Genomic DNA, 21074 nt, shown 5'->3' with positions numbered 1-21074 from the left:
TGATGGCATGAGCACGGCAGCTGCATGCAGCCCTACACGGCTGTGGGGTGCAGCCCTACACGGCTGTGGGGTGCAGCCCTACACGGCTGTGGGGTGCAGCCCAGGGCTCCCAATGTCAGGGGCGGAGGTGGGAGGCGGGGGCTGGCCGAGCCCCTCACAGTCCAGAGGCTGTGGGAGGGCTGCACTGGGCTGGGAAGCGCCGCAGAGAGGCACAGAGGGCTGGGAGCAGGTGCTTGGTTTTGTTTTTAATGAGTTGCTTCAGTGCTATGCAAGCAGAGCTGCAGCGGGAGTGAGGTGCTGAGCAGGGCAGGCTGTGGAAGCAGGACAAGGCACATCCCAGGCGGGACCTGGGCTGGCCCTGGGGCTCTGCAAGGCCTCGCTGGGGCAGCTGGGGGCACATGCAGATAGTGGGAAGGAGCTGTGGTGAGGTTCCGGGCATTTGGAGACTTCTCAGGCTTTAAATACAAAAGACCAAATCTGAATTCTAGGGTGGAGATCAGATGTGGCAGCAACCTGCAGAGAAAGCACACTCAAAATGCCTGGCCCCAGCTGCAGCACTGTCCCCTGTGTTTCCAGCAGGCCTAGAAGCATCAGAACCAAAACTGGGTTCATGATGAGTCTCCCCTGCATCTCACAGCTTTTTGCATCCACATGCTGTGGGACCTGTGGCAGCAGCAGAGCCCCATGCCTGCACATCAGGGCTGGTTGTCTTCCCCCATCAGCTTGCAGTCAGCCACACTGCAGAAGTCAGGTGGGGTGAGATGGACTGGGAGGAACAGCGACAGCGGGAGTGACACACAGAGTGCCCAGGGCTGGCAGACTACTGTGAGCAAAGGGATCATTGCTTTGCTCTCTTTCACAGAAACACTACTGGCTAATAAGGGAAGCGACCCAGTTCAGAGCTGGCCTGCTGTGCGTGGCAGCAGTTACATCTCGGCGGGGCAGTTGAGCTGATCCGTGGGCATCATCTTGTCGGTGTCGATCTTGTAGGACTGGAGCATGCTCTTCAGGTGCTCTACTGTGTCTGGGTGCATGTCGGGAGCTCGAGACATAATCCAGGCGTAGTCAAAGTGGAAAAGCCAGAGGATGTTGGTGCAGGAGTACACCAGCGAGTAGTTCTCGTAGTCAGTGGAGATGACCCAGTATGGGGCAGAAGGCATAACTGGGGGAGAGAGGCTCGGTTATGCTGGGGGCAGCCACTCCTGCACCGTGGGTGGCCACAGCTCAGACTTCGAGCTGCCCCCGCTTTTGCTGCTGCCGAGCTGTGAAACTGCAGATCTTGTTGACAAAACCCCATCAGGATTCCCCACTCTGCCCAGAGGGACCGAAAATTGCCACAAAGCCCTGCATGGGAAGCTGTAGCAGGGGAGTTAACGCCATGACCCAGCTTGCTTGCCCAGTCCTCTGGCAGAGCGCTATCCATACTCATGTGCCTCAGGCCCTGCCTGCTCTGAGCCCCGTGCCCTCGCCCCACTGTGCTGCCAGGCCCCAGGGCAGGCCTGGCCCTTACTCTGTGGCTCTGCCCCTCTGCTGCGAGGGAGCTCAGCCCACTCACACCAGCAGTACTTACACCAGTTGAAGCGGACACCCAGCTTGGCCGGCTCCTTCACATCTGTGTGCATGATTTCTCCTTCAATTTCGTTTATTTTGCCACTGGAACTAAGGGCAGAAGGATACAGGGAAGAAATCATATCAGCCGTGCTTGAAATCACATTTCAATTTCCTGACTTTGTGGGCAGGACGTTACCCCTCCAGATACCCTTGCCTACCAACAGGGGCAGACCCCTCCTACCGCCTGTGGGAGCTGCTGGCCTCCCTGTGCAGGACAGGCAGAGCCCAGCACCTTACGCAGTATGCCAGGGCTTGCCAGACCCTGCTGCTTGTGCGTGTGTTCACCTCTGTTTAATCACCTGTGTTTTTTCCAGGTCAGCACACTCTTCCCGTCCCTGCTTGGTGAGCTGGGGTTTGTTCCACTGCAGGTGCTGAGTACGGCCCTGCTGGCAGCAGGCTCTGCCACTTGGCCACCCATCTGATAATTGCCTTTATCCACCACATGCCTCAAGACCTCCACGCTGCCCGTGGGGCAGGAAAGTTTCACTGTTTCTTGTGAAACAGGAACGTCCAGGACAGCAGTGCACAGCCCCATTGGCACGCCGCCTGCATCTCACAAACAGCACACAGCTGTTCGCCAGCGTGGGAACTGCAGGGACAATGTGGCGCAGCCAGAGAGCGGCATGGGCACAGCTCCCCACCAGCCATAAGGTGCCTGGTGCCACGCTGTTGTTCTCGTGAGGCAGAACAAAGTCCCCATGCCATGCCAGGGAGCGCGGGGACGGCGCATCCCCCCTGCTTGCTCACGCGCTCCTCCTGCCACTGGCACCCCATGGCACCAGGGCTAGCACAGAGCCTGATACATCAACATCTGTGTTTGTGCCTCCCCCAGCAGCCAGAAATGGGATGTTGAGAAAAATTACCCCCTGGGATAGGAGGAAGGGCGGTGGAAGCCCCAGAAATACAGGCACAGCCTTCACACTGGTACTTACAGCATCTCCTTGTTGATCACTTTAAACTTCCCATTCTCCTTCAGAGAGTAGTTTGCCTGGACACAGCTTCCTTTCTCGAAATTGGAGGGCAGCTTTTCTATCTCGTACCATTTTCCCAAATACTGAGAAAAGAAAGTCAAGAGAGAAGCTTGGAGCACAGGGACTGGAGGTGGAACGACTGAGCCCACTGGGTTTATGTGAGCCACGGGCACTGCAGCAGGGTGGCTGCTCCTGCACAGGGCTGGGTTGGACCTAGAGCAGGGCACCTGTATCACTGCTGCCATTGGGCATCCAGGTCACCACCGACCCACATCTGAGCACTGGGCTACTGCTCCTGTGCTACCCAAACCCTCTCACTGCCTGCTGTGAGGCTTTAGAATCACTTCACACCTTGTTGATATCGAAGTTCTGCTGCACTGGTGGGTCTGGACATGGTCCCATGTGGAACATCTGTGCGTTCCCCAAGCCGAGGAGACCAAGCAGGACTGAGAGCTGCACTGCCGTGCCCAACATGGCTGTGCTGGTGGGAAACAGACCTGGGAAGGAGGAAAAAAGCTGCATTTGGCCCTGAGAGGTGACAGGAAGGACAGCACAGCTTCAGGTGCTGGGGTGCTCGCAACTTCATCAACACCAAATGAAGCGTGATCTGACCCCTGCGGGGTGTGCTATGAGGAGGCAGAGGGCATGTTTCCTGCAGCACAGCCCCCAGCCTCTTGCCCCAGGCACGATGCAGCATCCTTCGTGATGTGCTGACCAGTGCAGAGCTGGGTGAGACCTGTGCCTCCCATCCCACATAGTCCCAGCACCAGGACCCTGCCCACACGCTCCGGGCATGGAGCTGCTCTGCATCCAGAAAGGAGCAGCAGCAGCATTTCCCCAAGTTTTGAAGACGAGCCCAGCCTGCCTCCAGGGCATGGCTTCTCTGTGGACAAACACAGCATCTCCTAGCTCATACACATACCTTGGCTGACGAGACACAGCGATGCTCCGTGGAGGACCAGGTCTGTAAGGACAGCTCTGCAGGGAGATCTCCACCCCTCTTTTTATAAGCGTGCCGGGGTTCTCATTATTCAGCACCGGCACAAGCCACTCCCTGGCCTTGGACGTGTTTTGCTTTGCGGAGGGCCAGTCGGCTGCCTTGGATCTGCAGCTGGTATGGGGCCAGGGATGGGCCGTGCCTTGGCTGCTCACCCATGCAAACAGCACCCCTCATCTCTGCGCTCCGCTCCCTGCTGCTGGGCAGCCTGGGCCGGCTGCTCACACAGCCGTGGCTGCACACAGCGGGAGGGAGAACCCGCAGCCCTGCCCTATTGCACTGGCCCATCACTGTGCTCCTGGGTGAGATGTGACCGTGTCTCGCACAGAGCCTGTCCCCTGCCCCCTGCCCCACGTCCCACGTCCCACAGACCCACAGTGTGCTCAAGGGCACTGAATGGGGTCTGGGTTATGGCGTGGTGCCGCCCCATGGCCGACCCACAGAGGGGCCTCCTGCTGGGGGGCTGCTCACAGCCACCTCTGCGCAGGGTCTGCCCAGTGACACAGGCTGGCAGTGCGTGCAGCGCTTGTGCAAGGCAGCTCCCAGTCATCCCGGTCAGACCCAGCGCATGGGAGGATGAAATGCAGGAAGCACTGCAGGAATGCTGAGGAGCCGCAGGGTCTTTTGGCACTTTGTTTTCCAGACTTGTCTCATCCCGAATGAAAGGTGTCAGTGTAATTAGCTGTGTGCTGATCTGACAGCCCTTCCAACAGTGCCCGGCAAATGGCTCTGACAGCAGCGCAGTCATCTGTGAGTCCGCCGGGCCCGTGTGTTATGCAAGGAGCTGGGTGGCAGCCAGTTGCCCCGTGCGGTTAATTGCTGTCTTTAAAACCTTATCTCTGCTGAGACTTTCACTCTGTGTGCCCTTATATGTGTGTGCACATCCTAGAGAGCCCCTGGCTGCCCACATGATGCACCAAGAGCCACCGATATCCCTCCCAAAAAGCCCATGCAGGGACAGTCAGGCCATGATGGGTCCCCCCCAGGTGCACTAAGACAGAACCTAGGTGAGCTGACAGCCGGGTCCTGGCTGTTGGTCTGCCTGGTGCCTGGGCTGTTCCTCTGTTTCTACCTGGCCACACAGAGCCAAGAGTCAGGGGGAAGCCGAGCCTCTCGTGCAGCTCAATTGCAGGGTGCCGAGAGCTCATCTCCAACTGGCAGGTGGCTCCTGGCCCCGGGCAGAGGAGGGAGGCACATCAAAGGGCAGGAAGCTGAGGCAGGGCTGGGAGCACAGGAAGGAGGAGAGGTGGGGGGAAGCTGAGCCAAGGGAGAGCAGGAGGTGCCCGGAGCGCTGCTGCAGGAACGGGGCCTCCACCCGTGTCAGGGTGACAAAGCACGCTGACCAGATGCTGCTGCCCGCTCTTCACTGTGCACTCCAGCAGAACCCCTCCTTGCACTGAGACCCTGAGGCAGGGAGGGGTCTCCTTCAAAATGCATCTACCCCGTCCACCTCTGCCATGGAGAGCACCGCAGTGTGCATACTGACTGTGGTACAGGTTAGAAGCTCCATGTGAAAGCGCTTCTCAGGGAGCGCAGGCTGCGGTGGATGCAGGGCTGGATGGCTCCTGGGGCTGCTGCTTGTGGCAGGGTGGTGGAGCTGCTCTAGGATTTCAGCACTCCAGCTGCAAAGGATGGGAGAACAGCTGGAAAAGCCTCATTGGAGGCACTACAGTGACCAGGAGCTCAACCTCTGGTGTGGGACACCAGCAGCTCTTGCCTCAGTGCTGGAGCAAGAATGTCCCAGGGCCAGGGCTGAGATCCAGCACAGGGACAACACTGTGCGAGGATGGCTCTTCCTCATACAGAATGTTCCTTCCTTCCCTTTCTCTGTCTTTGCCCCTGCAAGTTCATCTGGAGTGTTTTTCTGCCTCCTCTAAAGGAAACGTGGCTTTGGAAAGGCCAAACAGGCCAAAACATGCATAGAGACAAAAATGAGCCCAGAGGGGAAAAGGCAGAGAAAAGAAGGGCAGGTGGGAATTCTCTGTTTCTAGGAGTGGCAGAAAGTGCTTTGAAATCTGTTTGTGCAAAATGGTGTAAAAATTCCAATTGCAGCTACAGAACCAAAGGAAGTAAACAAGCTCTGGAAGCAAGTAGTGGCCTCTGGGATGGAGGAACGTGGTCCAAGGTGACTGCATGAAAGATGTTTGTGATTCATGTGTGTACATTAGTGAGTAATTTTCCACCTCGGAAATTATCCAATTACATATTCAAAACACAAGAAGGCAGAGAGAGATTTAAGGAGTTGTGAAACTGAACAAGATGTTATTACGCCAAAGCAATCCTGGTGGTGAAGGCTGCAAGGGAGGCTGCCCTGGTTCGGGTGGACAAATCCCTGGGGAGAGAAGTCAGTGGGGTCCCTGCCTGCCTGATAGAAGAAAAAATGAAATAGAGCAAATTAAAATAAGGACAGAGAGGTATAGCCAGGCAGTCTCCTCAGACAGGACTACATTGCTGAGGTGGCAGCACTTCACCCCTGTGGACTGGAGCTCAGGCACCGCTTGATCCTGGCCTTCCAGCCTGACCCAGAGGTGCCCCACACCACGCTGTAACTGCTAAATAAGGGTAGAAAAATTTTATTTTGCATTTCACTGCTGCGTTATCACTCCCTGTGCTGGGTACCAGGCACAGCATGTGTTCAGTCCCACTTGGAGAAGCAAGGAGGAGTGCTGTGGAAGACTCCTCCAGGGCTGTGCAGCAGCTTCCATGTGCCATGCCACATCGTGTCACAGGGGTCAGCGCTGCAGCCTGGTCCAGGCACTCCTTCCCACACACATCCAATTTTGTCAGAGTCCTTAAGTGTTCCCAGCAAACTGAAGCGTTTATCAAATGCTTGTTGAGCACTCTTAGAGCTGTGGTGGGACTTTGCACAAGCTGCAGATCATTGCAGCAGAGGCGAAGGCTGTGCTGTATGTGAGTGGCTGCGGTGAGGCTGCTGGGCTGGAACTCATCTGCTGCAGTGCAACACAGGCCTGAGTGTTCCCTGGCTGGATCTTACACTGTACAGAAAATAAATAGCATACATTCTGCACCCAGTGCTCTGACTTTGTTTCAGTCCACAGTTAGGCTTTGAAATAGCACAGAGATGCCATTCATGGTGAGCTCTGTACTAGTCAGGGGATTTCAGGAATGATTAATTCACTTCTGCAGCGTTGACACATAAGTCTGGAGCAATGTCTTCTGCTACAAAAAGTGATTCAGCTAATGGAAGAAGTAACAGTGATTTGGACATCAGTTGTAACAACAAAGTAGATTTGGATTTCCACTTTCTAACACCTTCCAGACAGCAGCAGAGGTGTGAGGAAGCTGAGCACAGGCAGAGGGAGCTGCTCGGACGCCTCACACACCAGCAGCAGTGCCAGGAGCAGAGCTGCTGCATCTCAATCTGTGTTACAGTATTAAAATGGAGCAGCTCTCACTCGGTTGCATGCCTAAATGCTCACTTTACAATCAAAGCAGCTATTTTCGTCAAACTCACCTGTTTCTACTTTCATCAATGTCTTCACACACGGTGAAGGAAGATGGGTCAGGCTGCTCCAGATCACTCTGCTGCTCTGGCTGTGTGCTGGAGCTGCCAAGCACTGGGGAAATGCCTGGTTCTGCAAGAGAACCTGGCACAGCACTTGGGAGTGGACAACCTTGCAGGTGCAAAGCAGTGCTGCAAACCCATAGGTGGTGGGAGACAGAGACCCGCTCTGCAACTGTTCTGCTTGCAGTCAGTACTGGGAGATGAACCCCTCGAGGGAAGTGAAACTATCCACCCTGAGAGAAATGAATCACTGCACAGCAGACATGACAACCACACCTGACCATCGGTGCCTGAAGCTGCCCCCTCCCAGGTGATGCTGTCGTGGCTCTGAGCAGGGGATGTGCACGCAGGGGTGGTCAGACTGAAGAACAATGTGAAAAACCATTCGCTATATCATGCTGCCAGAGAAGCATTGCACCATTGTGCCTCTGGAGCTCCTATCAGGGAAGAACTGTTATTCCACATCACTGTTCTAGGTGAAGGCACAGCTGTGCTATGTCCTCGAACACATGCCAGGGGAGAATATGATCTGGCCATGTTGGTAACATCCCTGAGGCTCTTCCAGCTCTGCTGAGAATTAATGCACTCCGCCTGGCTCTGGGCCAGGCCCCAGAGGTGGCACTGGCTCTGTTACAAGCTCTCATGCTATTTGTAGCATCTCTGTCATCCCCAGCACTCAGGCAGCTGGCTGAGAAACATGCTGGTATTGGTTTTGGTTTGTTAAAAAAGCATTTCTCAGCATTGTGGTTACGGAAGAAGCTGAAGACTTACTTTTGAAACCCTAGCCAGAAAGACAGGTGCTCCTGCTGCTGGTGTCTTGCTATTTACAGCGTCATTGTGTCCAGAGCAGCCCCCAGGCTAGGAAGATCAAGCCCTAGGAATGGTTTTGAATTTGTAAAGCACAAAATGAGCCTCCAACTGAGACGCGCTGGGTGGCACTGTTGCAGTGGATGCAGCTGGGCCAGCAGCAGTCAGTGCAGGGCAGGGCTCAGCAGCCTCACAGAGCTGATGTAGCTGTTGTAGTAATCTTGAGTACAGCCTTCTAACCTTCATTTAACATGTTGAATACTTTTTTCTTTTCCAGATGATAATGCTGATGTTCATCTTTGATCTTTTCTCAAGGGCAAGATCCAACTGAATTTCTGTGTGGTGGTTTAACTCAGTGGCTCCAGCTAGCAGAAGTGGGTAGGGATAGCACGTGAATTTACAGCTTCTGCACCTGAAACCCTCAGCCTTATCTCCTTGCCAGACCACATGAATTTATTTGTCTAACCTCAGTCTTTCAAACTGAACTTCACTCATCACATAAATGGGAGGCCACAGCTGCCTGCACAGCGCTGCACTTCAACGCTCAAAAATGACGTGGATGAAAAGGTTTAAAGATGGAGGTTCTTTAGTCAAGATTCAGTACAGTCTTCAGATATGTAAAAGGCAGTTATGAATGGAACAGGCTCCTTTCTGTGTCTCCCACTAGTGGAGGAGATGTTTGAGGGTTGAAGTCAGAAGCCCTGGCTACCCCATATAGACCTTTGAAAACAGGACTGCACTACAGCAACAGATGTATGGTGCTGAGGAGAGCAGCCTTGGGCAATGTCCCATGCTGGTTTCAAGAACATTGCTGTGTGTGAGAATACTGCCATCACTGGCCTCCTTCCCAGTAATGTTTCCGGCAGAAATACGGCTCCCCGGCTACAAGTTCAAAGCCAGATATGCACAAAGGGCATCTTAAATCCAACACCCAGCCACCTCCATCCCAGGTATCAAAGCAATAGGCTCCACAGACTGTTGCCAACACAACATGGGTTGGTCAGATGCACCCTTTGGCCAGGAAAAAGAGTATCTGTTAATTTGGGCCTGCTTGGCAGAGCAGAGCAGCTCACATCCCTTGCCTTTTTTTTTTTTTTTTTTTTTTTTTTTGCCAGTGCTCAGTAACCAGACAGTGCCTATGAGGCCATCATTTGGAAAAAAAAGTGGCACATAGAAATATTCCAATTGCTAACATTATCTAAGAGAAATTACACACCATTGCCTATGAACACTTCTCCAGATGCTGGCTTTTCTCTCAGCCAAGCAGACTGCAGATTACCATTCCAGTGCAGCAGTTAACATTTGGTATCGCTCAGCTCCTGGCCAATTCTGCAATTGTTTGAACTCTCCCAGACATACATGAACAGCAGACCTAGAGTGTCATTCATTCACAGCTGTGGTAACAACTTCTGAAGCCCAGAGGAAGAAGCATGCGTTCTTATTCTCTGTGTGTCTCCCTGTACAGCGAAACACGTACAAGACCATCAGTGAGGGATCTCCATAGCAACTTCTCACCCCTGCCTGAGATGAACCGCTTCCTCTGCAGCTCTTGCTGCTTAGAAGAGCTTTCTGGTTTCTCTGGACTTTTAGAGATGATCTTTATTTACTCCACCCCCAATGAACCTCACCCTGTAAACTTCCCTGTGCTGCCAGTTGAGGATTCATGTTGGGTGTAAGCCAAATACCACGGGTGCTCTGAGGTTAGGGACACACACTGAGACTTGTCACTATTCTGGGTCTTGCTTTGTGGTTCAGACAGAGATCGTGGAGCTATTTGGAGCACCCAGACAGATTCACAGAGTTCATATGGGAGGCTGCAGAAGTTCCCTTGCTGTGTTAAGTTGGACCAGAGCAAACACAACATGTAGACAACCAGTCCTCGGCTCCCAGAGGCATCATAGAGAACTAACCCAATGTGAACAGGAAAACAGAACTATTTTGCAAAGACTGAAGGAGCTGTATGTCTTAAAGCGTCATGAAGAACACGCAGGAAAAGGCAGGACTGCCATGGTCTTAGCAGCTGGCCATTTGTAGGAAAGCCACAGCCTAACTCCTCACAGCAGAAATGAGCAAGGATTTCCATGGGATATCACTTAACTTCTGGCTTATCTGTCCTTCAGACTTGAAGGTCATTCTCAAAAGGAATTAAGCTTTCTTCCCTGTTATTCATTAGCAAGACAACGATCTCCCTCAATGACTGCATAATGCAACATGCTACAGTGATCTAACTGCCTCGGGGAGCAGATTTTAAAACTGTGTTTTCTCTGGACAGCAAACAGCTGCTGGAAGATGGGAAGGGACCCACTCAGTCAGCTTGGCTCTCCCCTGCTGGATCAGAGCTCACGTACTGTACAGAAACATCTGATGCTGCTCTTCCACGTCAGCACTCTCACCCCCAGCCATCATGCAGAGCTCCCAGCAAGGCAGAAATCAGACTGGGCTGTGGCAGCTCACCCAAGCACTTCTCAGAGGGACAGACGAAGGGACTGGGGCTCACATGCTGTGAAATCCTAATACCAGCTCTGGCATGAGGTCCTCGCATGGCCTTGGGCACTTTTTGACTTGCAAGTCTCAGTTCTGCCTGTAAGAAGAGCTAATCCTTATTACCTGACAGCTGTAGCATTTGGATTAATTACATGGAGAATGCTGAGGCAATGAATAACTTGCATCAACACTCTCTCACCAATGTCACTTGAGGGAAACCACATAAAATACAAACAGTGGTAATGTGTGTGTTTGCAGAGGCCTTTCTCTGGCTGCTTTCTGCTAATGAAACACAGGACCTGTGAAACTGTAAGTGCACCGTTGGTCTGGAAACGGCCTTTGCAGCACAGGCAGTGTGCTTGTTGAGACCTCCCGGAACTTAATAGCTGAGAAGACCTAAGCAAATGCAGCACAAGTTAAGAGGCTTTTTGCTTTACAGCCAAGAATGAACACAAACAGCCACCAGACACAGCTCCAAAATAGGGATCTTCTGGGGAACTTTTCTCCAATTGCTTCTTCCCTTCCACTCGTTCCTACCAGCAGTCCAGACTGGGAACTGCTAGAGGAAGGATCTCATTCCTGTCACTGCCTTAGTACAAAGCCACTTTGCAGAGAAGAGCCGGCCTGGTAACTGAAGCCATTAACTTGAATAGCAGCTCAAACTTCTCACAGCCCATTCGTCCAAGTAAACCCAAGCAATTCCATTGCCTCTCCTTCTCCTAGCCCCATTTTTTACTTCAGTGCTAAAAAAAATGGGTATAATCAACGAACACAAAACTGCTCAGGACACTGAGATGTTCAGAGGGGGAAAGAAACGTTGTAGAAATGAGCACTGGAGACACAGACATGTGCTTTACAAATCTCACAGTTTATTTTCCTCTGTGCAAATTAGTGCTACTTAACATTACTCACATTTCACAGTGCAAGGGGCAGAAGTGTTTTCAACACTGCTTAAACAAGCTGCAGTTCAGTAGGACTGTGGAATCATTCTGGGTACTGGATCCCAGACAGCCTCCATGTGATTATGGTCTGAAATAAAAAAAGAACTGCATAGCCAGCATTTTCAGAAATTATTTGTAATACAAGCTACCTCCACAGCATATCCAAAGGAAGCCTGCTGCCTCCTTTGGCATCACAGCATTCACAGCTGCATCCAGTCTCCAAGCAGTTACAAAGAGCAGCATATAAAAGTTTAAGGCACAGCTTCAAAGTCATAGCTACCCGAGATAGATGAGGAAAGAGCAAATTATAAGCTCTTTTCATATTCATTTAATCTCACATAAGACAAAACAGAACAAAATTTAGCAGCGGAATGGGAAGCTGATCCCCTAGAATGACAGGGCAGATCACCACTAGCTGCTTTGCTGGTGTTCACCACTTGGAAAGAGGACATAAGGTGTGAGGCTTGGCAGCCTCAGCACTTGGAAAAACTATTGAATGCTCCAGATATGGCCAACAGGAGAGATCCTCAGGGGTATTTTGCAAAAGTAGCTCGTATCAGTTGTCATGAAATTCTGAGGAGACAATCATGTGTGACGTAGAAATTTCATTGTGCAGTATTAATTAAAAAGAAATGCATCACCTGAAACATCCTTCCAGAGCTCGTAGTCAGGCCGAACTGACCGCACACTGCCCTTTTTCACCTGGTACCTGACACAGCAGTTAAAGGAGCCTATCTCACACAGCTCATCAGCAGTGGGTGGAGAGACCACTGGCTGAGGGGCAGCTCAGGTACCACGAGTTATTACAAGGGCTTTTCCCTGCCCAGTCTGTCTCTGGTTGCTGGTCACAGTGCTGGGAGGGAAGAACCTTTCTTTGCAATTAGGTAATGAGGCTGTTTAGAGGCAGTGCTGCTGTTTATGTGGAAAGAGCAAACAGTTACGGAGCAGCAGAGCTTCCTACCAGTACTGTGAAAACAAAATAAGGCTGTGACTGACCCATTTTTAATCAAATAGAAAACTGTTTTTGTTTCCCATTTTAGCTTCTTCCCTTTGAGACATCTCACAGCAACAGCTTCACTCTGCTATTACCGGCCTATCCTTGTAAGGAAAACCAAGAGCCCAGTAATGAGTCCAATTTATCACTAGGGGAGCTCAGCTGACCTAGTTACACTAGCCACATATCTGATCCGTTATGTTAACCTTCCTCTGTCTTCTCCACAGTTAAAAGCAAAACACCTTTCAACTTTAATCAGGGCAGCAGGGGATACACAGACCAAGTTAGGAAAGAGACAGTAAAGACAACTTTCCTCAGCATCCCATAACACAAGATGCGAAGCCATAACCCAACCAAACTGAAGACACAAACATCTAAAGAGGAGATGCACCAGCAATTAGTATAGGACTAAGACAGCTCTAAACTGTCCGTACATACAAGCACTGGAAGGATGTTTGAAGGATGGCCATTTACAGAGTGGCTCCAGGAATGTAAAGCCAGTCAGCAATGGCAGTGGGCAGATGAGTCATGACTTGCAGTCTCATCCACCAGTAGGTCTCCATGGGATTGTAGCGGTTGTTTGGGTGTGCAGAGATGAGCGCGTTGGTGATGTCATTCAAGACAAGAGACATGTCCTTCAGGCCACTATTAACGAAGGACTTCATGAGGGCCACGTGGCGAGTGAAGTACTCCCTCCCATAGTCCTCCCGCACGGTGTTGCTGGTTCCACTCCACAGCACCTCGGCCTGCTTGTCGATGCCGTCCTCTGTCAGGATGCCGGTCGCTGCCACGAAGTTACTGGGCTCAATGAGGATGACTTTGACCCCCCAGCGATACATCTCCTGCCGGAGGCAGTCGGAGAAGGCTGCCACCCCAAACTTGGAAATGCAGTAGCAGGAGCGAGATGGACTCACCATCCGTCCTAACATGCTTGTGATATTCACTACACGGCCTGGAGAGGAAAGAGCAATGAAAAATGACTGACTGGTTGTTCCTAGTGAGGTCAGCATGGGCTGCAGAAGCAGCAGTGACAACATTCTGGTAAAAAGGTGCTTTGTTGGGTGGCACTGATTTGTGAAATCTGCATCTTGAAGTAGTGTCCAAATCCTCAGGAGTCTCTCTAGACTCAAGCAGGCCAGCCTCAGCTCTGACCTCTTCAGTGGGTGGTCCACATACCTGCCTCTGTACAGATAAGGATGTAGAAAGCATACAAGACATCTTCTTCCTTCTAATTTCCAAGTAAGTCTGTATCTGTATCTTCTCAGGTTACTAGCTGTATGTTCTTAACCAGCGTGCACCAGCAGAACCAGTGGAAGAACCTGCAGCACGAGAGCTGTAATTTTCTCACCCCACTGGCTGGTCAGGACTGCCTACAGCATAACATGCATTGGATAAACAGAGAAGAGACTTGATGTGCTTCTGTCTATGGAGCAGCAAAGAGCATTTGTTCAAACTCCTATGAGCAGCCCATGTCAGCCTAATGGCAGAGCCCTGCAGCTTGTGCTAGATCACTGTCTGAGGGCAGTGGTAATAGCAGTCACCCCTCCGTGGGGAACTGTCCTTCCTCAACAAGTGTGGGATTACAGCTTTGGCTACGCTTACAAAACAGGCCCTTGAAATCTCATCAGCTATTCCCACAAAGAGGATTTTCACGGCCATGGAGTACGACACCTTTCTGCAGCTTGAAATTTTAGCTGAGGAACAAAGGTGGCTCTGCTCTCTCATTACAGAGCAAGGCAAAGTTAGGAGGGACTGTGAGAACCACTTACTGACCTGATGGATAAGTGGCATTCTGTAGTTAGATGGGGCTTGCTAATGGGTACTTTCTGGAAATGGATCTGAGCAATCTGCTCAATATAGCCTCTTTCTGTCCTCACAGAACACATAGCTGTACCAGCATTCTCCCACACACACTAAATAAAGAAGTTCTTCAAAGCTTTGCTCATAGGTATCGTCCCCCCTCCATAAAATAGAATTCTGATGGTAACCACCTTCTTGTATGCTATCTAAAATGGCTGTTATGGAACTCATTTATTCCATGACTACTCCTCTGCAATCATCTGTGAGCTGAGTAACAGGAAGGGAAAGATTCAGCCGTCTAAACTTAAGCACTCATTGTGACTTTGGAAACCAGAAGCATCTTTTTTATGGCCTCCAGACACTTTTTCTAAAGGTGGCCCAAGTTCTCCAGTCATCTCTGCCAGCAATGCTTGGAGGTCTTTGATATCCCAGAACGTTTAAGATCACACCTGCTGTGTAGTGCTTAGACACACCCCCTGTTTGGAACACAACACATCAAACAGTGCTGCCTATTTTGCCTGCATGCCACAGACATCCTTCTTGGTATTCTTCGAAGCAATTTGGTTCATACATTTTAGCTATGCTTCTTTGCTGTGTGGCAAAATATCCACGAACCTTGCCACACTACCCAGCATATACCTTTAGCTCTGCGAATGAGGGGCAGAAAAGCCTTCGTCACCCTCACGGTGCCCCACAGGTTGATATCTGTCACCTCCTTGTAGTTGTCCAAACTTGTAAATTCCACCTCTCCAAAAGTTGAGACACCAGCATTGTTCACCAGGCCCCACAGACCTGCCAACAACAACAAAAAAACAACGTTAAAGAATGGAACACAGAAGAATGTCAGAGAGAAGCAGCTCTCTTCACAGTAACTCAACATCTTGACAAAGAACTGGACACTTTCATAGAAAAAAAGTTATAGACAAAAACCCAGCAAGGAGAAAAAATACCCTAAAGATACCAGATATGAAGCCTGTAGGGCTTATTTGAAGCTTCTGGGACTGTGAGAGGGGTCCACAAGCATAGCAATCCTGAATGTCTCCTCTAAGGCCAGAGGCTGTGCTTTGTCTCTGTATGGTTGGATCCTGGTGGCTCTCTTTTATGCCTCTTCTAAGTCCCAGGTTTGTCTTCTCTCATGGACTTTATCACGCCCTCCTGCATTCTGAAGACGGTTGAACTTTCCCTCAATTAAGCAAACAAAAAAAAACAAAAAGAAAACAACTATCTTAGATTTCTAAGTCTACTTCACAAGTCTGGGATGAGATGCACTACCTGGGAAAGCGTGCAGTATTGATATGCAGGATCATGGCCCAGTTACCAGCTCCTGTACTTCAGTCCAGATATTCGGACTTCCTCAATCCCAACTATTGCAGTACATGGCAAATTTACAACCAACCCTTAAACTACTAGAATTAAAAAATGAGCTTCTATTGTGCATGCAGTCCCATCAAGATTAAATAGACTGCACGTACCACGAGCTCCTGCACTCAGCCCCTTACATGCCCAAGATTTAGCAGGTCACTGAGCATTTGACCCTTTGAAGTTATTACTGTAGGAATTCCCATGGCAAATACTTTAGGGCGGAGCCCACACTTTGTGAAATTGCTGAAGCACAGGACTACGCAGCCATAAACTGCAGTAAGAACAAACAGAAAAGCTGGAACAAGATAAGAGTTGTCCTAATTAGCTCTCCTGATGTTGTTATTTTTTTGTGTAATAGCAAGCTTGAATTGGGGCTCCATTCTACTTTCTGACCCTCTTCTTAGTACTAAGAACACACTTAGAAATCAGAAACAATATTTGTGTACAGGGAGCTCAGACACTGCTATCGCAAGTACCCATGCCATACCACTCTGACATAAGCTTACCAAACTCTGAAAAAAATTTGGGCAGTTTGCCCAGCCTCTGTTCAACACCTCCTCTGCTCTCATGTATGAAAATCTTCCAGCCTAGATTTATTTGTGGTGAGATAGTAACCACATCTTTTACTAAATACAGTCTAAGCAAATTGCAACATTCCCCTATTCACCCAATAGAATGTATTCTCCTGGTTCATTTTAAAAGCCCAACCTGCCCTTGCTAGGTTAGCTTTCATGATGGTGATGGTAGGCCTCCCTGTCCTGGTCCCAGCTGAGTTTACTTCCTCTGAAAGCTTCCGGCCAGCCCATGTAGAAGGGAGGAGAGGAAGGCATCTCCTACCCAGTGATAACCACGCATTCCCTCTAAGACTATCCCAGTCAGGCCACACAGAACAAAGAGCTAATACTTAAATGGTCACAAGGCTGTTTGCAGGACAGTGGTGTGTTTATAGAGCATAGCCTTATCGCTATTACTTCTTTAATGTCAATAATACAGTGGGAACTACATAACTCCAAAGACAAACAGTGGCACTCCCAACATCAGAATGAGTTTAGCCTTATGTACACAGTGGAAGGAGGTAGAGAAGTCTAACACAAGAACTGTTCTGTGCTACCTCCTGCAGGGCCACACTTGCTGTGCAACACACCTCAGTCTGAATACAGACTATATTCCAGTACGTTACTGAGCACTATTTATAAGTAAGCTCCCAGCCTCAGTCACATGCCGCCTAAAAAGAGGTCTTTACTGCTTTGCAGTCTGTGCTGCAGCAACCAACGACAAGGTAAGGCTCTCAAGAGCAGGAGGAACCGGTCCAACTTGCTGATCAAGGGCACAAGCTCTCGCTGTTCATTCTGCACACAAGATTTTGTGAACAGTGCTGCATTTATAGGAGCAACAGAGCTGCCCCCTTACAAGTTATCTCACAGTGGGAAATGGCACCATGCCACCACTGCTGTTGCTGGGTTCTTCAGGAAAAGCTTAAGAAGCTATGAAATGTGTGACGAGGGCTGGATGATTGCGTAGGAAGAAAAATCATGCAAAGCATGTGTGGGAACAGAGCCTGTATGTAACTCAGTTTCATATGCTTCTTTTAGGAGGAAGGGTGTGCTACATAATTTGCAAGAAGATTAGAGCTGTTATTTACTATTTATGCATTTATATGAATTAGGGCAGGCTCACGGTAGCCTCATCCAAGCCTCAGGAGCAATCACCATCCAGCCACACAACCCATTAATGCTGGAGACACAGATGTGAAACTTCACTCTCAGCCAGGCACTGTAGCTGCTGCCCAGCTTGTTATTCACACAGAGGCTGCACAGAAACCCAGAAAGGGCAAGAAAGCCTCACAGCCTCATTATGTGGGAAGAGGTGAGGTGTCACACAGGCTCTGGCTGTAAGCTCATATCCCATTGCCAAACCACTCACAGAAGCTGTCTGAAGCCCAATCCAGGAACCAAGCTGTGCTGCAGCAGCAGTGCAGTCAGTCACCCTTACCCAGGTACTTCTCCTCCATTCAAGCCCAATGCAAGGTTAGACATGGAGCATGTCTAACACATCCTGCCACCTGTATCTTGAGCTGTTTGTGCTGTCTGTGCTCTCATGGGCTACTCTTCTCCTGCCTTCCCAGCCCCACACACATTCCCAAGAAAGAAACATGAAAGAAGAAACATGAAAGAATTATCTTCTTTCGCATGCTCCTAAGGCCCCTGAATTGGACTCATGTTCGAGGCTGCGTGCAGATTAAGGTGGTCTGTGCTGAGCCCATCCTGAATTCTGTCTCACATCACAGCTAGAGTGTTGCATGGCAAACTGAAAGCATGGACTGGCACAGCTGAAAAACAATCTAGATTTGGGTCCAAGTCAGTTTTATGGACCAGATCAGCACCTGATTACACAAGCAGGTTGTATGAATATAGCAATAAGCAGCCAGGGGCCATGGCCTCTCCACCTCTCCACAAGCAGGATTGCTACAGAAACATCTGTGAAGCTGTAACAGGAGCATCAGAAGGGAATCAAGGTCTTGCCATCGTATGTCATTATGGTCACTCAGAGAAATAAGTTCTTAGGGACAGGCTGCTACTCATCACTTTTTACAAGATGTAAGGTTAGAGTCTTAACATCTAAGCCAGTCTTGCTCTCTTGTTCTGGCACTGATGTGCTGGCCACATGGGAATTCCCACTGACCCAAATACAGCTCTGCCTGATCGTCAGGCCTTCAAGCTTGTTAATCATGTTTTGGCATTGCAGTACAGGAACAACCTGGCCAGAGTTGGGCTTGATCCATAGGAAGAATTCTGTGAGTGCACCAGAGAATCATCTGGCCCGGAAAAGCAAAGATTCCCACACACCTTCCTCTGGGTCTTTCAGGGTCATCTTCACATAATCCACAGCCTCAGCCACCTCCTGGTCGCTGCACACATTCATCTGTAGCACTTTCATGCGATCTGACTTCATGTCCTTCAGCTCCCTGGCTCCGTCTCCATTCTTATCCTGCTCAGCAGAAAAGAAAGACGCCTTGCTAATGCAGGCATATTCACAGAGACAGAAAATACCACCTATTGAAACTGCATGCAGAGGTGTAAACCTGGTACAGAACCAGGCACACAAGACACATGACCCACTGTGCAACCCATGGCTATAATCTGTTCCCTGCAGCACAGGGAGGGAACATCTACATCACGACCCACTGCTCTGAAGGGCCAAAGCCCTTCGTGTTTGCTCCTCATGTGAAGGGTTTCACAATCATAACAATGTCAAATACTGCGTCAGCTCAGGATAACTGCAGGTGGCTCCCTGCTGCCCCAATCCCCATGCTCCATAGGTAACTCAGCAAACATTCATACACAAATCAGAGGCTGCTTTTCTAGGCTTAACAGCAAAAGGCTTATTAGGTACCTTACTCATCTAATTCCAAAATATTGTTTAGCTTCTAATGAGATAGTACTGTCACAAGGCAAGACACTAAGGTCACCTCTGGCATGCCTACCAACAAACAGTTTGATGCTACAGGATACAGCAGAAAGCCTATAACCTATATAATAGTAATATTTTGCACTAAATATGCAGCAGAACAGGATACACAGGAAAGCATGAGCAATGAAGATGTCTATAATTTTGTCTTGTGTGGCTGAAGCATAAAAGGAGGAAGGTCTGTCCAAAGAAACAAGAACAAGGCTCTACCAGTAATATGATGGCTTCCTTTCTCTCCTTTTCCTTTCTTTTGCCTTTTCTACAAGGTACTTCTCACCTTCTCAAGACTTCATTATTGAAGAATGATATGAAAATGTTTGAGAAAAGTAACGTACAATTAACTTAGAATAATGAAGATAGTTTTATGAGTCCTTAATTTCTTAACAGCTTACTGCTGTTACCATCAGACATTGTTACTACTTGTTGGTTTGTTGTGTTGTTGGCTTTTTTTTTTGTATACCAAACCTAAACGTGGTTTGCGTTTCAAATTTTATCTGGTCATTTCCAGACAAGATAGGCAGCCAAGTTCAGCTATTATACAAAAAAATGAAACTGAATAGAGCACAGATTAGCCACGCAGTTCCTCGGCAGGCTCGAGATATAGTTCACCAAACTACTCCCTGAATTACAGGATCTGCCTTGTTAGGGAGGAAAAAGTTATGAATAGGTGAGTCACATGCCTGGCTGCCACTCTTCCTTTAGAACTTGATACCAACACCCACCCACAGCACAAGGGCAAACAAGGAGAGCAACATGCTGCCTCCACAGCAAAAAACTGTAACCACTTGTTTTTCTACATGCATCTCAAGCTACCTATTCAATGAGCACAGCATAAACCACCCTGCCTCTACCTTCAGTTCGGTGAACAGTGACATGTTATGAAGGAAAAGAGCTGAAATTCCATCCAGGCATTGAGAAAAACAGGGTGCCCCTGTTAATATGAGCATGTAATTACTCCAGATTTATGGCAATAGTAGGAATCTGCTTCTGTCCCTATGGCTGCAGATCACATCACAGCTATTTCAAGGTATCACAAAAAGAAAGACTTGAAGTTTTCCAGCGCACAGTGACTCTTATCCAGCCATGAAAGGATTCTCTAGAAGTGACATTACAGGTAGTTAACAACGCAGTCATCAAAATATTATATTCCCTTTGAAATGAGTGAAGGTTGTGTGATGTCTCACTGTATTTCTGGAAGATGCTCTTGTATGTCAGCTCTGAATTACACAAAGTTCTGAAGTTTATTGTATCTCACTGCAAACAAACAACCACAGCTGTAATCACAGAGCACAGAACACACCTTTCCCTGTGTTGTTTTTCTTTTTTCTTTTTTTTAATCTTTCATAATCTTCATGATATAAAGAAATAGTTCCACTGTTTGGTTGATTAGTTGTTTTTTTTTGAGAAAAAAACTTGCAGATCGTGAACTTAAAAATCCAATATAAGTTGTATTATTCACACTGAAACATATTTTCCCCTATTCCACTGCAAAGTTACCTTCCCAGATACAAGTTAATCGCTGTTGACAAAATACAATGATCTTGGCAGACTGATTTCAGCAAGAAGACACCATTCCAGACACTATTTAGCTATAAAACCAATAGTTCAGGGCACCTCAGGGACAGCGAGCACACTGTACAGTTCATATGCTCCCATAGTTCCTCCTCATTTTTTGAAGGCTGGTTTTGAACCTGGCATTTGTTCTTCACACACTGCCTGGTTCCTCTATCCTTGCAAGCAATCCTATCCAAGCTGCCACCAGAATGGGGGGGGGACAACATCTTGGTCCCAATGGCAGCTCTGACCCTGGCAAGGCTTTGGGCGCTTGCAGTCATTTCTGGGAATCGAGAAGCAACAAACCCAGCGCTGAGCACAATCCCTGAGCTGCCACCTATCCCTCTGGCAGCCCTCCCACACCTCATCACTGCGCTCCTTCTCCTCAGATGTGCCTCAGACCTACCCACATCACACAGCAACTCAGGCACAGCTTTGCTGTGATTGCTTCCCAGAGCGAGATGTGACACGGCACAGCAGGACATGGGCTGACTCATGGGGTTTGCATCCTTCTGTCACCTTCAGTTCCCTCACTGCTGCCTACCCACCCATTCCTTCT

At 49.3% G+C, this 21074-nt stretch overlaps 2 protein-coding genes across 6 annotated transcripts in view; both read right to left on the bottom strand.

The window, feature by feature from the left end:
* Positions 1-225: 225 nt before the first annotated feature.
* On the bottom strand, positions 226-3657 carry APOD (apolipoprotein D). The gene is made up of 5 exons (XM_003209101.4): positions 3505-3657; positions 2934-3079; positions 2544-2665; positions 1571-1659; positions 226-1162 (listed from the first exon to the last, which is right to left on the bottom strand). The coding sequence occupies exons 2-5, from the start codon at positions 3054-3056 to the stop codon at positions 927-929; spliced, it is 570 nt and encodes a 189-aa protein (XP_003209149.1). The 5' UTR covers positions 3057-3079; positions 3505-3657; the 3' UTR covers positions 226-926.
* Positions 3658-11243: 7586 nt separating this feature from the next.
* The window catches only part of LOC100545437 (D-beta-hydroxybutyrate dehydrogenase, mitochondrial-like), an 18462-nt gene continuing 8631 nt past the window's right edge, over positions 11244-21074 (bottom strand). For all 5 annotated transcript variants that reach the window (XM_085232601.1, XM_085232602.1, XM_085232603.1 and 2 more), the window contains 3 exons: positions 18340-18481; positions 14771-14923; positions 11244-13283 (listed from right to left, as the gene is read on the bottom strand). In XM_085232601.1, the coding sequence (XP_085088727.1) occupies positions 12802-13283; positions 14771-14923; positions 18340-18481 (777 nt within the window). In that variant the 3' untranslated portion in view covers positions 11244-12801. The remainder of the gene's footprint in view (positions 13284-14770; positions 14924-18339; positions 18482-21074) is intronic.

The sequence above is a fragment of the Meleagris gallopavo genome, chromosome 11 (genome assembly GCF_905368555.1).
Source record: "Meleagris gallopavo chromosome 11, MGAL_WU_HG_1.1, whole genome shotgun sequence".
Lineage (NCBI taxonomy): Eukaryota > Metazoa > Chordata > Aves > Galliformes > Phasianidae > Meleagris > Meleagris gallopavo.
The sequence above is the reverse complement of the archived record's forward strand: the minus strand, read 5'-3'. Positions and strand labels throughout refer to the sequence as shown.